Below are 17,195 nucleotides of genomic sequence, written 5' to 3'. Positions count from 1 at the left end.
AAAAAAGAAACACCTAAACTATATATTAACCACTTTTCATCTTTTAATTATTGATTGAGAGGAATGGGTGATGTGGATGGACTTTTGTTAACGAATTCCATATATGGTTCCCAAATCTTATAAAAGTTCCCAATCTAATTCCTTAAACTATAAGTAATTTTTTTTCTAATGGTATACAATTTTTTATTTCAGTATTCTATCTATCCATCATTATAAAATTTTCTGTTTTCCATGTTACTGCCACATTATTTTGCTACCACTAATGCTATACTCAAAAATCATACTTGATATTTATCTAACTTCAAGTTTAAATCTGCTTCATATATATATGTTACCAAGTAAAAATATTCTAGCATCTTTTTGTATTTTTATCTTCATAATTTGTTCTAATAATATACTTAAATCTTTCCAAAATTTTTCCACTTTAACACAGAACCAAACTGAATGTAGAAAGGTCCCTACTTCCATGTTACATTTAAAACATCTATCAGAATAATTTGAGCTAAATCCATTTAATTTCTATTGAGTATAATATAATTGATGTAAAAAAAAATATTGTAGTATTTGGTATCTAACATTAATTGTATTTGTTACACTCTCTTGGCACAACCTTGACCAAAGTTCCTCTTGAATTTGCATATTTAAATCATTTTACCCATGGTATCTTGTAATTTTATATACATATTAGTAATAAATTTCTCAATAAATATATCCGTAATTAAATATTCAAACTGACTCTGGGAGTCTTAAATTCACACCTAATTTCCCTTGTAAATACGATTTAAGTTGATAATATGAAAAAATTGTATTATCTTGTATTTCATATTTCTCTTTCATTTGTTCAAAAGTCATAAAAAAACCTAAAAATCTTTTATCTTCTGTATGCCTTTACTGTACCAAGTATCAAATAAAGAATTATTCAAAGTAAAAGGAATAAGTTGATTTTGTTTCATCATCATCTTAGGTATTTGATCATTCCTCTTTCAATATGGATTCCACTCTATTCCTTAAAATTTAGTAATCTTTATCTTCCTTGTTCAAATTTCTAAGTCAGTTTTTCTAAGGCTCTTCTTGAGATTTTCTCTCTCCAAATAAGTTTCCTTATATTTTTATTTAGTTTTTAGAAAAACTTCTCTGGTATAGGAATGGGTAATGATTGAAACAAATACTGTATTCTTGGAAAAATATTCATTTTAATACAATTTACCTATCCTATTAAAGTTATTAGCAGATTTTTCCATTAAAAAATCATCCTCAATTTTTTTCAATAATGGTAAATAATTTGATTTAAATAAATTATTTACATTTCTATCTTTTATTATTCCTGAATATTTAATTGCTTCTTTTTTCCACTTAAATTTTGTCTTTTTTAAAAAAACTTTGTGTATAATCAATATGAACCATAGGCATCACTTCACTCTTATCAACATTTACTTTATAGCCTGATATTAAACCATATTCTTCTAATCTTACATTTAGTTGATCTATCTAATTTTGCATCAAAGGTAAAATTAAAATCTTCCCCTATTAATATTTTTCCTTTTGTACTTGCTAATTGCATAAATACATCCTGTATAAATTTTCCATCATCTACATTGGTGCGTACATATTCAATAAAGTCCAATACTCTGAAAATATTTGACAATTAACCATTACACATCTTCCCACTGTATCTATAGTTGTATCTAATATTTTAACTGGTAAACTTTTATACATTAATATTACTACATCTCTAGCTTTTTAATTAAATGAAGATGCAAATGCCAATCCAACCCAATCTCTTTTCAACTTTTTATGGTCAAATGAGTTTCTTGTAAAAAAAAGCCATATCCGCTTTTGTTTTGTTTAATATACATTTTTCCCATTTTATTGTATTCTGTATTCCATTTATATTGATACTAATAAAATTCAATTTCCCTGACATCAAGTACCTTTATAAAATCCTTTGTCCATTCACCCCATCTCTCCCAGTCCTCCCGCTCTCATAATATTAACATCGTCTCAAAATTCTTAATCTATGTGTACAATAGAAAAGAGAAAAAGAAAGGAAACCCCCAAAGGCTCATGATTTTTTTACAACTTTAAAACCCTGATCTATATGGGATATAGTCGAAACCACACTTGTTCACATGATTCCGCAATAGTCAGCCCATTTTCCCAATTAAGTCACTTGCAATGCAATAGTCTCCTGTTGCATTATGACTATACATTCTTATTCATAACTCTTTAATATATATATATGTATATATATTTATAAACATATAGATCACTTATAGGTTAAAACGCTCCTCCCAATTAAACTCTCGAAATTTTCAGTTACATCTTAACTCAGTCAGTCATAGATTCCTTTAAAGTGTCCACAACCACCTATCTCCCTCTTTCTGGCAATGAATCAGCATGCACCTTTGCCTCATTAGGCTCTGTAAAAAAAACCTGTTTTTCCCATCTGGAACAAAAACTTTCAAAACTGCCGGATACCTCAAGACAAAGGCATAACCTTTTCTTCCATAATACATTTTTAACTGTGTTAAATTCCTTCCTCTTTTTTAACCAATCAAAACTTGTATCATGGTAAAATAAAATCTTATTCCCATTATAAATCAACGGTGACTGTCTTTCTTTTGCTTGTTTAGCCTCCAGTTCCAAGATCATCTCTCTTACTTCATAACAAAGAAATTTAATCAGTATCGGAAGAGGTCTCTGATCTGGTTATGGCCTTGGTCTCAGTGCTCGATATGCTCTCTCAATCTCAATGTCTCCTTGAAATTCAGTTACCCCAAAAGATTCTGGAATCCAATGCTGTAAAATCTTCTTAATTTATTGTCCTTCATCACCTTCTTTAAGTCCTATAATCTTTATGTTATTCCTTCTGCTAAAATTTTCTAAAATGTCAAATTTTTTCCATTAATTGATCTTTTGTTGCAGCCGCTTCTACTTGTACCTCTTCATTTGTTCTTTAATGCCTTGAATTTCAAATTTGTTTCCTTTAATTTTTTCATCCAGAACTTCAAATCTTTTGTCTACCTGTTGTATCATTTTTTCCACTTTCCTTGTAAAATTCTTATTTTCAGCTATATTCTCTCCACTTTTTCCATTAATAACATTATAAATTGCTGGAAATTATCCATGTAATTTTTCATATCAGCTGTAGAAATAAATGACTCTTTCATTTTCCTCATTATTCTGTCCATAAATCATTGCTCAGAAAGTATTTCTTGCTCTTCTTCTTGTCCACTGGAGCTGGAAACCTTGAGTCTTTTAAAAAATTGCCTTTTTTTGTATTCTGCGCTTGTGCAAGGAGTTGCGCATGCACAGAGTCACTTCACCCACAGCAGGCAGCCATTATCAGGAGAGACACTGCACAGCAGTGTTCAAGGTCTCCCCGGCCCCTGGCTTATCTCCCCTGGGCAGCACCTTCTGAACTGCTCCTGGATCCTTCCTCAAGGTAGGCCTTTTATTCTTTATCTTAATCCTTTTCTTGCTCAATTTCTTGTATTACTGCAGCTTGTTTTTCTTTCTTTGGTGACATTTTAAATTAAATCTTCAAACCCTTCTATTTTTTTCAACTTTTAAATGAAAAATGGAGAATATTCAAAAAAGAAATTTTGAGGGTACAGAGTAGATATGTCCCAGTGAGGATCAAAGGAAAGGCTGGAAGTCATAGGGAGGCTTGGTTTTCGAGGAATATTGAAAATTTGGTTAGGAGAAAAAGGGAGGTGTACAAGAGGTATAAAGAGCAGGGAGCTGAGAGTTTGAAGGAGGACTACAAGGAGTGTAGAAGGAATCTTAAGAAAGAAATTAGAAAGGCCAAAAAAAAGCACAAAGAGGCTTTGGCAGACAGAGTAAAAATAAATCCAAAGGGTTTCTATAGGTACATTAAAAGTAAAAGATTAGTGAGGGATACCGAGGGTAGGCTGAGTGAGAAGTCAGAGGAAATGGGGGAAATTTTGAATGATTTCTTTGCCTCAGTATTCACTAGGGAAAAAAATATTGAACCAGTTGAAGTAAAGAAAAATAGTGGGGAGGTCACGAAGCATATAAGGATAACCGAGGAGGTAGTGATGGCTGTGTTGAAAAAGATAAAGGTGGATAAATCTCCGGGACCGGACAAAATATTCCCAAGGACACTCAGGGAGGCTTGTGGACAGATAGTGGGGCCATTAACAGAGATATTTAGGATGTTACTGGTCACGGGGGTAGTGCCAAAGGATTGGACGGTGGCGCATGTGGTTCCGCTGTTTAAGAAAGGGTCCAAATGTAAACCTGGGAATTATAGGCCCGTGAGTCTGACGTCTGTGGTGGGTAAGTTGATGGAAAGTGTTCTGAGGGATGGTATTTACAAATATTTGGAGGTACAGGGATTGCTAGGGAGTAATCAGCATGGTTTTGTCAGGGGTAGATCATGCTTGACAAACGTGATTGAGTTTTTCGAGGGGGTTACAAAAAAGGTTGATGAAGGGAAAGCTGTGGATGTTGTCTATTTAGACTTTAGTAAAGCTTTTGACAAAGTTCCCCACAGGAGGTTAAGAAAAAAGGTGGAGGCATTAGGTAGTGAAATGGATTCAGCAATAGTTGGATGGGAGGTGTCAGAGAGTAGTGGTAGAAAATTGTTTGTCCAATTGGAGGCCGGTGACTAGTGGAGTTTCTCAGGGATCGGTCCTGGGTCCACTATTATTTGTTATATATATTAACGATCTGGAAGTAGGGGTGGAGAATTGGATAAGCAAGTTTGCGAATGATACAAAGATTGGTGGTGTTGTGGACAGTGAGGAAGATTACCGTAGATTAAAAGGTGATTTAGGAAGGCTGGAGGTGTGGGCTGAGAAATGGCTGATGGACTTTAATACAGATAAGTGTGAGCTGTTACATTTTGAAAAGGCAAATCTAAATAGGTCATATGCATTAAATGGTAGGCTATTGAGATGTGCAGAGCAACAAAGGGATTGAGGAGTGATGGTAAATAGTACCCTCAAGGCTGATATTCAGGTAGATGGTGTGGTGAAGAAGGCATTTGGAATGTTGGCCTTCATAAATCGGAGTAATGAATTAAAGAGTAGGGAGGTTATGATGAAATTGTACAAGGCATTGGTGAGGCCAAATTTGGAGTACTGTGTACAGTTTTGGTCACCAAATTATAGGAAAGATCTAAACAAAATAGAGAGAGTACAGAGAAGGTTCACGAAAATGTTGACAGGATTTCAAGGTTTGAGTTACAGGGAAAGGTTGTGCAGACTAGGGCTTTTTTTTCTGGAGCGTAGAAGATTGAGGGGGGACTTGATAGAGGTGTTTAAGATTTTAAAAGGGACAGACAGAGTAAATGTAGATAGGCTTTTTCAATTAAGAGTGGGGGAGATTCAAACGAGAGGGCATGGTTTAAGATTGAAGGGGGAAAATTATAAGGGGAACATGAGGGCAAATTTCTTTACGCAAAGGGTGGTAGGGATGTGGAATGACGTAGTTGAGGTGGGATCATTGGTTACATTTAGGATAGACTGGATAGTTACATGGAGAGGAGAGGACTGGAGGGGTATGGACCGGGTGCTGGTCAGTGGAACTAGGAGGGTGGGAATTTGTTACATTTAGGATAGACTGGATAGTTACATGGAGAGGAGAGGATTGGAGGGGTATGGACCGGGTGCTGGTCAGTGGGACTAGGAGGGTGGGAATTTGTTACGGCATGGACTAGTAGGGCCAAACTGGCCTGTTCTGTGCTGTAAGTGGTTATATGATCACCACCAATAGTAGACGCTACAGCACAGAGGATATGCAGTTCATCCGGACTGAGGTTCAGCGACTTCTGGTGGAGAGGATCATCGGCCCTAGCATCAGTCCTTGGAGGGCACAGGTCTTTGTGGTCAGAGGGGTGGGCAAACCCCGGATGGTAATTGACTACAGTCAGACCATCAATCGCTTCACCCAGTTGGATGCATACCCACTACCCCGGATAGCCGATTTGGTCAATAAGGTCGCGCAATACAGATTTTTTTCGACCACTGACCTCAAGTCAGCTTACCATCAACTTCCCCTTCGTCCAAGCGATCTAATCTATACGGGATTTGAGGCCAATGGAAAATGATTCCATTTCTTGCGGATGCCTTTTGGTGTTACTAACAGTGTCCCTGCTTTTCAGAGGGTAATGGACCGGATGGTGGAGGAGCACAAGCTGATGGCAATGTTCACAACCTTGACAATGTCACCATCTGCGGCCACACCAGCAGGACGACGATGCTAATCTCGCCAAGTTCTTGCGTACAGCCAAGTCCCTCAACTTGACATACAATAAGGACAAGTGCGTGTTCAATACAGATTTCCTGGCCCTTCCTGGATGTATCGTGGCACATGGTGTCATTGCCCCAGATCCTGTCCGCATGCGACCACTCATGGAGCTCCCAGTCCCAAACACCCTGAAGGCACTAAAGAAGTGCCTGGGGCTGTTTTCCTATTACGCACAATGCCCAACTACACCGATAAAGCCCACCTCCAAATTAAATCCACTACCTTCCCATCATCGGCGGAAGCCCAGGCTGCGTTTCACCAGATCCGAGGAGACATCTCTAAGGCCATGATGCATGTCGTGGATGAATCCGTCCCCTTCCAGGTGGAGAGCAATGCCACCGACTGCCACACTGAACCAGGCAGGCAGGCCGGTAGCGTTTTTTTTCCCGCACCCTGCACAGTCCCAAAGTACATTACTCCTCCATCGGGAAGGTGACACAAGCAATCGTTGAGGTGGTGCGCCACTGGCGGCACTACCTGGCCGGTAAGAGATTTATCCTGCTGACTGACCAGAGGGCAATGGCCTTCATGTTCAGTGCTAAACAGCGGGAGAAAATCAAGAATGACAAGATTCTAAGGTGGAGGATGATATCTTGTACTGGCCGGGTAAACTCCATGACCCCCCCCCCCCGGACGCCCTATCCCGAGGGACGTGTGCCAGCGTGCATCTCGACTATCTCCAGAACCTGCACAATAATCTGTGCCATCCTGGAGTCATGAAGCTGTACCACTTCGTTAAGACTCAGAACCTCCAGTACTCCGTTGAGGACGTACGGTCCACGACCAGACAATGCCAGATCTGCACCGAGTATAAGCCCCAGTTCTATCAGCCAGAAAGTCCACCCGCCCCTTTGAACGACTCAGTGTCGATTTCAGGGCCCCCTCCCAACCTCCAATAGGAACGCCTACTTCCTGACAGTGGTGGACAAATTCTCAGGTTCCCTTTTGCTATTCCCTGCCTGGATATGACCTCGAACACATTTATTAAGGCGCTGAGCAGCATCTTCACCCTGTTCGGGTACCCCAACTATATTCATAATGACCGGGGTGCCTCGTTCATAAGTGAGGAGCTGCGACAGTACTTCTTGGCCAGAGCATAGCCACCAGCAGGACCACCAGCTATAACCCCAGGGTAACGGCCAGGTGGAAAGAGTGAATGGCATCATTTGGAAGGCAGTGCTCCTGGCCCTCAGATCCAAAGATATGACAGTGTCCCGCTGGCAGGATGTTCTGCCTGAGGCTCTCCACGCCATCTGGTAATTACTATGCACCGCCTCTAACACCACCCCACATGAACGCCTCTTTGCTTTCCCTAGGAAATCGGTGAATGGTCCTTTCATCCCTCCCTGGTTGGCAACCCCAGGGCCAGTTCTACTTCGGAAGCAGGTCAGGGGCCATAAGACGGACCCACTGGTTGAAGTGGTGCACCTCATACATGCTAACCCCCAATATGCATTTGCGAGGTATCCGGATGGCCACAAGGACACTGTGCCAATATGAAACCTAACGAGACCTGGCAAGGGCTGGAGACCCTGCAATTGCCTTTCCGGCCACTGTCCGCACCGCAGATCCGATCGTGCTGCACCAGAATACGACCCTGGAGCCTGAGCCGTCTGCCTCGCTGCCAGACCCCCAGGTATCTACTCCACCCAGCACCCCGGGAGTCCTCCGCCAACACTCCCACCCTGACAGTTCTGGCAGCGTATTTTCCCCTAATGGCCCTCTCTCCAAAGGAGCGCCGCATGGACACGCCGGCCCCTCGGCGGTCTGGCAGAAGGAGGAAGTTGCCAGTGTGACTAAACCTCTAGTTGGAGGGAGCGTCCACTTTTCCGTCTACCCTTTATTACTGTTATTGCTATTGTCATTGTTACTGTTGTGTCCCTATTGTTCCTGGTGGGTTCTATTTTAAAAAGAGGGGTGAATGTGGTGATATGGTTGTGTGTACTGGCTGGCCCGCCCTCCTAGTGACTTCCTGTCCTTGACTCCTCCCTGGTCTTTCCCATGTGACCCAGGCCATAAAGGTCGAGTCCCCTCTTCCTCTCCTCTTTTTCCCTAACCTGGACCCAGGCCAGCAGTCTCTTGTATAATTGTCTCCGTAACTATTGGGGAGACCGTAATTATTGGCCCAACACTGACCATCTGGTTTCCTCCACATCCTGAAAATGTGTAGATTGGTGAGTTAATGGGATACTGTTGTTCAAGTGTGAAGGTGAGCTGTAAAATCTGTGGGGAGTTAATGGAAAAAAAGGGGAGAATAAAGTTTTTAGTTTAAGAAATATTAATGGTTGGCACATATGTAGTGACCAAAGGGTCCATTCTCTATTATATGACTCCACATCGATGGATTGATTTGCCATATCCAATTTTAAATTTGTAACCAGCAGGGTAGGCAGGGGAAACTAGTAAATTCAATGCACAAAAAATTTTCCAAAGGCATTAATAACGATTGTTCCTTAAATGTTCACATCAGCTTGGATGGAGGAGTGGTTAAAGATCAGAAAGCTGAAAAATAATCTTCTGGTTCCAATGCTATTTGTAGTGGGAAGCCACAAAGATCTGACCTAGATTTTTATTTATTAATCACCTAATATAAAGAAGGATCAAATATTATATATCCATTTTTTCTGATGTGGGAATGTGTCTCATGAACAGGACAGTTTGCAATATGGAAGTTGTTGATAAGAGTAAATCACCCAAAAATCTGGCTGCAGTTGCTTAAATAATAATAAAACAGCACTCACGTAATCAGGAAGGCAGCCGGTATGCTAGTCTTTGTGGCAAGGGAGTTGAAATACAAAAATAGGAAAGTCTTCAGAGAGACTAAATCTCTATAGATGCAAAACAGACTGCCTTTCTAGAAGCAGCACAGACTTAACAAACTGAAAGGTGGTGTTCTGCGCGATTATGATTTCATATATTTGCCATGTTAGTAGTGCAACATATTTTAAATGAATTGATTCTTTGGATAAAGGTATTACCTAATGAGATTAAACAGGCTGGTGTTCATAAAAAATAAATGTGATTGCAAGAGGGTTTGATTGTGTAGATATCAAGAGGCACCTTCCTCTGACTGGAGTGTTCAGGTCAATGGAGTAAGAAGTTAGTTATTTAGTGAGATAAAGAATCATTTTTGCATTTTGAGAAAGATGTTCATATACTGAGCACAATCAAGGCTAAAATTATTAGATTTTTGGGCAGTAAAAGAACTATCAGAAGGGGAGAAATGGTCATTAATGAACTTCCACATTGTAGAGAAGATTCAAGGGTCCCAATAGCTTATTCTGACTGAACGTTGTGTTTAGAAGAAATGCTGAGGTTACTGAATGCTACAATGATAAAGATGGGCGAGGAGTCACGTGATGGAGTAGTGGCCGGACGGTGAACTCCAGCCCTCTCCAGAAAAGTCGGGAAAAACAAGAGAAAATACAAAGGTACAGAAATAAAAGTTACAGAAAAGTGAGTATAAAGGTGGAAAGAAGATGGAGACAAAAGGAGAAAAATCAAAATCAACGGAAAGAAGAGAGGAAGAGAAGACAACGGAGGAAAAAGGTGAAGGCCTTACCTGTCTGAAGAGGCCCGCTGTGGAGAGAAGACCCCACTACCTCAGGTCGGTAGAAAGAGAACTACAACAATGGCTCACAGAGCCGAGTAAAAGTGCGCAACCGCGCATGCGCGACTCCTCGCGCATGCGCGATGCGCATACAAAAAAACACACCGACGGGAGGGGGGACCAGCTGGGGAGTCGATCTCCACAGCCGGCAACGACAGCTGCAGAACACCTGCAGCAAGAAGAGACCACAGAAGACAATAGAAACAAGAAAGAAGAGGAGGAAAGGGCAGCAAAGAAACAACAGATGGTCAACCTAGAGGAAGAAGAAGAGGAAGAGTACAGGGAAATAGAAGAAGAAAAGATAGGCAAGGTAAAGGAGGTACTTGCTCTTGTTAGAGGATACATGGAGTCATTTAAAGAATGGCAAACACAGGAATTCAATGATTTAAGAAGAAGAATAAACAACACAGAAAAGAAAATAAATAAAATGGATATGACCTTAACAGAAATGGGGAAAAAAATGGACAAGATGGAAGAACGGGCAATAGCAGCAGAAATGGAGGTAGAAGACTTAAAAAAGAAATTGGAGGAATCTAATAAAAAAACTAAAGAGACACAAGAATTACTAGCCCAAAAAATAGATATAATGGAAAATTATAACAGAAGAAATAACATAAAGATAGTGGGCCTTAAGGAAGATGTAGAAGGCAAGAATATGAGGGAGTTTATAAAAGAATGGATCCCTAAGGCCCTAGGATGTCCAGAACTACAGCAAGAAATGGAAATAGAAAGGGCACATAGAGCATTGGCCCCTAAACCACAACCACAACAAAAACCAAGATCTATTGTAGTAAAATTCCTAAGATATACTACAAGAGAAAAGGTACTGGAGAAGACAATGGAAAAAGTAAGAGAGGGCAACAAACCACTGGAGTATAAAGGGCAAAAAATCTTCATTTATCCAGATATAAGCTTTGAACTCCTAAAGAAGAGAAAAGAGTTCAATGCAGCAAAAGCGATTTTATGGAAGAAAGGATATAAATTTACACTGAAGCATCCTGCGGTATTGAAAATATTTATTCCAGGACAACAAAACAGACTATTCTCGGATCCAGAAGAAGCACGAAAATTTGCAGAACAATTACAAAAATAGACTGAGGGATGAAGACGGGTAATGAGAGCAAAAATTATCACGATTGATATGTATGTGGGTAAAGACAAAAATAGACTGAGGGATGAAGACGGGTAAGGAGGGTAAAAATGACCACGATTGATATGTATGCGGGTAAAGAGGTATAAGAGTGAATAGAGACAATGGGCATATGTGAAAGTATCTGTAATTAGAGGAAAACATAGAAAGTATAGACAAGAATTAATAAGGGAAGGTAATGGAATAGAGAGAATAAGGAGGGAACTAAAAGAGTGACCTTTGTGACATATAAAAAACGAAATCTTTTCTGGGGGGGCTGGGTGGGGGGAAAAGAGCGGTCACTGCAAAATCAGTTGACGCTTGCGAGTGGATTCGCAAATCCAAATGGAGAGGGGAGATGTGGTTGTCCGACAAGGGATAAAGGGCAACTCAGGAGGGGAAGGGGAGATTGGGGATAAAGAAGATAGAAATAGGAGAATAAGGAAAATGTTGGATGTTGTAGGAATGTTGTCTGGTAAAGAGTTGAAAATAAGAAAACAGAGATGGAAAAGGAGGAAAGGTAATGATGGAAAAACGGAAAGAGAAGATAAACAAAATATAAAATGGCTACGCTGAACTATATGACTCTAAATATTAATGGAATACATAACCAAATTAAAAGGAAGAAACTACTAAATTTACTGAAAAAGGAAAAAATAGATATAGCATTTGTCCAAGAAACACATTTAACTGAATTGGAGCACAAGAAATTAAAGAGAGATTGGGTAGGACATGTAACAGCAGCATCGTATAATTCAAAAGCAAGAGGAGTGGCTATATTAATTAGCAAAAATGTGCCATTTAAAATAGAAGAGGAAATAATAGATCCAGCAGGGAGATATGTTATGATAAAATGTCAGATATATTCAGAGCTTTGGAATCTACTTAATATATATTCACCTAACGAAGAAGATCAAAAGTTTATGCAAGATATCTTTTTGAAGGTAGCTAATACGCAAGGGAACATACTAATAGGAGGGGATTTCAATCTGAATTTGGATCCAAATATGGATAAAACGGGGAAAAAAATTAACAGGAAGAACAAAGTAACCAAATTTATAATTAAATCAATGCAAGAAATGAAACTTGTGGACATATGGAGGAAACAAAACCCAAAAGAAAAGGAATACTCATACTACTCGACTAGACATAAAACATACTCAAGGATAGACCTATTCCTGTTATCAGCCCACATACAAGGGAGAGTTAGGAAAACGGAATATAAAGCTAGACTATTATCGGACCACTCACCCCTGTTATTGGCAATAGAGCTAGAAGACATCCCTCCAAGAATGTATAGATGGAGATTAAACCCCATGCTACTTAAAAGACAGGATTTTAGAGAATTTATTGAAAAACAATTAAAAATGTACTTTGAAGTAAATACGGAATCAGTGGAAGATAAGTTTATACTATGGGACGCAATGAAAGCATTCATTAGAGGGCAAATAATAAGTTATGCAACCAAGATGAAGAAGGACTATAATCAGGAAACAGAGCAGTTGGAAAGGGAAATAATAAACATAGAAAAAAAATTAGCAATAAAGGAAGATACAACCAAAAGAAGAGAATTGGCGGATAAAAAAATAAAATATGAAACATTACAAACATATAAGGTGGAGAAGAATATAATGAAGACAAAACAGAAATATTATGAACTAGGGGAAAAAACACACAAAATCCTAGCATGGCAGCTTAAGACAGAGCAAACTAAGAAAATGGTATTGGCAACAAGGAAAAAAGACAAACAAATTACATATAATCCAAAAGAAATTAAGGAAAACTTCAGAGAATTCTATGAACAATTATACCGAACCGAAAACGAAGGGAAAGAAGGGAATATAGATGAATTTTTGACTAAAATTGAACTACCAAAACTACAAATAGAGGAACAAAATAAATTAACTGAACCATTTGGAACAGTAGAAATACAAGAGATAATAAAAAATTTACCAAATAATAAGACACCAGGAGAGGATGGACTCCCAATAGAATTCTACAAAACATTTAAAGACCTAATAATACCGCCCCTCCTGGATGTAATCAACCAGATTGATGAGACACAAAACTTACCAGATTCATGTAAAACAGCAATAATTACAGTGATACTAAAACAAGGGAAAGATCCACTCTCACCAGCGTCATATAGACCAATATCTTTGCTAAACACAGATTATAAGATAATAGCTAAACTATTAGCGAACAGATTAGCAGAACAGGTACCGAAAATGGTAAATTTAGACCAAACTGGATTTATCAAAAAAAGACGCACAACAGACAATATTTGTAAATTTATTAACTTAATTCATGCAGTAGAAGGAAATAAAGCACCGGCAGTAGCAGTTGCTTTAGACGCAGAGAAGGCCTTCGACAGAGTAGAATGGAATTACTTGTTCAAAGTATTGCAAAAATTCAGTTTACCGGAGAAGTATATTAATTGGATTAAAGCATTATATAAGGGACCGTTAGCGAAAGTGACAGTAAATGGACATGTATCAAAGCAATTTAACTTAAGCAGGTCAACGCGGCAGGGATGCCCACTATCACCATTATTGTTTGCGCTAGCTATAGAACCACTAGCAGAATCGATAAGAAGAGATAATAATATAAAAGGAATAAAAATAAAAGACAGGGAATATAAAATCAGTCTGTTTGCGGATGATGTGATAGTGTACTTAACAGAACCAGAACTATCAATAAAAGAACTATATAAGAAATTGAAGGAATATGGAGAAGTGTCGGGATACAAGATAAACGTAAATAAAAGTGAAGCAATGCCTATGAATAACGCGGATTTCTCAAAATTTAAGGAGGAATCCCCATTCAGATGGCAAACGCAGGCAATAAGATACCTAGGTGTGCAAATAAACAAAAATCTAGGCCAATTATATAAACTCAATTACAATCCACTAATGAAAAAATTACAGGACGATTTAGAGCATTGGAAAGAGCTACCACTAACACTGATAGGAAGGATAAACTGTATTAAAATGAACATTTTTCCAAGGATACTATACTTATTTCAGGCATTGCCAATACAACTGACAGAAAAATTCTTCAAAGAGTTAAAGAAAATAATAAGGAGATTTTTATGGAGAGGGGGGAAACCGAGGATAGCACTAGACAAATTAACAGAATGGTATAAACAAGGAGGCTTACAATTGCCAAACTTCAAAAATTATTATAGAGCCGCACAATTAAGGTACCTATCAGATTTTTATCAAACAAGGGAAAAACCAGACTGGACGAGACTAGAATTAGATAAAATAGGGGAAAAGATACCTGAACACATATTATATAAATGGGACGAAAAATTGGTACAACATAGAACTTCTCCAGTATTACACCATCTCCTCAATATATGGAAGAAGATTCATGTAGAAAGAAATAAAATAAATTACCAAATACCAAAACTAATATTGACGCAAAATAAGCTACTCCCTTTTACAATAGACAACCTTGCCTTTAGAAAATGGGAAAAAAAAGGGATTAAAAGAATAGAAAATTGTTTTTCAGGAAGTAGATTCTTATCCTTTGAACAAATGAGAGATAAGTACAATATAACGGGAGATACAGCGCTGGCATATTACCAACTGAGATCCTACTTGAAAGATAAATTAGGAAGCAACTTGAGTTTACCAGAGGGAAGTAACCTTGAATATGTGATTACAGATACAATGTTAATCAAAAGATTTATAAAAAATATGTATATTAAACTGCAAGAAAAGGAAAATGAGGAAACAAATGGTAAAACTAAACAAAAATGGGAACAAGATTTAAATATAAAGATAAAAAAGGAAACATGGGAGAAGTTATGCTCTGGAACGATGAGAAATACAATAAATACGAGGCTGCGTATGATACAATATAATTGGTTACACAGACTATACATTACACCGCAAAAGTTAAATAAATGGGACCCAACAGTATCTGATAGATGTTTTCGATGTAAAAAAGAAAGGGGAACAACAATTCATGCAATCCGGACATGTGAGAGAGTAGAAAAATTTTGGGATGATCTCAATCAGATATTAAATAAAATAACAGAAAACAATATACCAAAGAATCCAGAGATCTTTCTCCTAAGTAACATAAAAAATAAAGAATTTGGAATTGACTTGGAGGATGCACAAAAAAGATTTGTTAAGATAGCCCTAGCTGTAGCAAAAAAATGTATTATGTCAACCTGGAAATTGGAAGATAATTTGAAAATACAACAATGGTATATAGAAATGAATAAATGTATTCCATTCGAAAAAATAACATATAGTTTAAGAAATAATATTGAAATATTCGAACAAGTATGGGAGCCTTACATTAAATACAATAGCGAAAACCTACCGGGAACAAACATTACCTAAGTTGATGGAAGGAGAAGAGAAGAAAAGAATGGACTCAGTAGAATTTCTGGTGCATTCTTGTTGAATGACAACATTGTCTAACTGAATTAATGCAACCTAGATTGTATAACTAAAATGGATGAGAGGGGGGGGATGGGGGGGTGGCTTGGGAGGAGGGAGGGGGGAGGGAGAAAAAGTCACTGTAAATGTGTGGAAAAGAAAAAGTGTATATCATGGCTATTGTGATTTATGGTGTGAAAAAAAAAAAAAAAAAAAAAAAAGATGGGCAATGAATGCCACAGAGGGATATGAACATGAAAATAATAATCATAATTACTGTGGGACTGGACTGCTAGCCCGACAGGCCGAGAACAAATCAGGTTATAGCCAATGGAATTTGCATCAACTCAAAATGAAAGAGAAGCCTGGCAAATATCAAACCAGAGATTTCAAAAACAAAGGGACTGAAATAGAGGGAGAGAAGAAATCACAAAAATGAATACGAATGAGTTTGATCACAGAGTAGATGCTTAATTTGAATCTTCTCTCAGATTAAAGAATTTACAAGAAGTCCATTTGAAATGAGAAGAGCCTCTAGTGCATCTTCGTGCTGATCTAATTTTCAGTTTTCTCTGAGCAATATTTATCTTTTTTATATAACTGAACAGGTGATATATTTTCCAATCTTGTGCTTAAGATTTCAATATTTTTGTGGTGAGGGGAGTCACGTGGGAAAAAAATGTCCATTATTTAATGTAAAGTTTCAAGTGATCAAAATCAACATTTATTTAAGGGCTCAATGCTCAATCTATATAAAAATAATGCAGTTTAAAGACAATTGGACTGAAAAGAAACATGCCTTGGGTCCAAAATATTTTCAGAATTCCGAGAATAACATGAATAGGAAATAGGAAAAGCATCATGGTACAGCAGATGTGTGTGCCCTGTTATTCAAGTTCTGGCTCCAAACAAGGACAAATTGTATTACAACCTGAACTGAGAGTGCTTGAGTTTGATACCGAATCTGAAATAGCAAGTGATTTGGTCCACAGCACTAGCACTTCTCACCCAGAATACAAGAAGAAAACTCTTTATATTCTGAAAGTAATTTAATATTCACTCCACTTACCTGATACTATTAAGAGTGCTGAAAGGTATCTGGTGGTGAATCTGGTGATGTGAAGGAGGCTGTGTATGAATCTGAGGCAGTGGATAATGCTGCAGTTGTGGCTGTAACTGTGGCGTTGGTTGTCTTGATTGTGGTTGTGAAGGGTATATGGCCTCCTTTACTGTAGGACTTGCTCTATTGGAAACGCACGCTGAAGGAGGTGGTGGTATCACAACAGTCGGTGGGCTTGGGACCAGTGGAACAAAGGGTGTCTCCTTGCTCTGTTCCTGGCTACGTTCTAATCCAGATATCTTGGAAACACCTGGTCCTTTTGTTTCGGTTTTCTCATTCGATGTCAGACTGGTTCCAGTGAAGCTTGAACCTAGGAATTTAGAATAAATCAAAAACTTTATTTGAAGCATTTATGCAGTAATTTCCATGCTGAGCCATCATCAGCTGATTCTACCTCTTTATGGAATAAAGTCAACTTTAATATCTCACTCCTAATTATAGTTAAATGCCTGTTAATTCAAGAGTTCACTGAACACACATTCTAACATAAAATGATTATGATGCAGTAGAGCCCTGAAAAGTTCACAGCCTTTCCCCCACTGTCCATTGATCAAAATTCTCAACTCATTCAATGCTTTTAATATTTGCAGATGAATTAAATGTAGGGATTTTTTTTTTTAAAATCACAAATGTAATGTATTTCCTACAATAAAATCTACC

General features: G+C 38.1%; 1 protein-coding gene across 20 annotated transcripts in view; it reads right to left on the bottom strand.

The window, feature by feature from the left end:
• The window catches only part of fbrsl1 (fibrosin-like 1), an 898,034-nt gene that overhangs the window by 52,317 nt on the left and 828,522 nt on the right, over window positions 1-17,195 (bottom strand). For all 20 annotated transcript variants that reach the window (XM_069932521.1, XM_069932525.1, XM_069932524.1 and 17 more), the window contains one exon: window positions 16,485-16,845. In XM_069932521.1, the coding sequence (XP_069788622.1) occupies window positions 16,485-16,845 (361 nt within the window). The remainder of the gene's footprint in view (window positions 1-16,484; window positions 16,846-17,195) is intronic.

This window comes from Narcine bancroftii, chromosome 4, assembly GCF_036971445.1.
Source record: "Narcine bancroftii isolate sNarBan1 chromosome 4, sNarBan1.hap1, whole genome shotgun sequence".
Lineage (NCBI taxonomy): Eukaryota > Metazoa > Chordata > Chondrichthyes > Torpediniformes > Narcinidae > Narcine > Narcine bancroftii.
The sequence above is the reverse complement of the archived record's forward strand: the minus strand, read 5'-3'. Positions and strand labels throughout refer to the sequence as shown.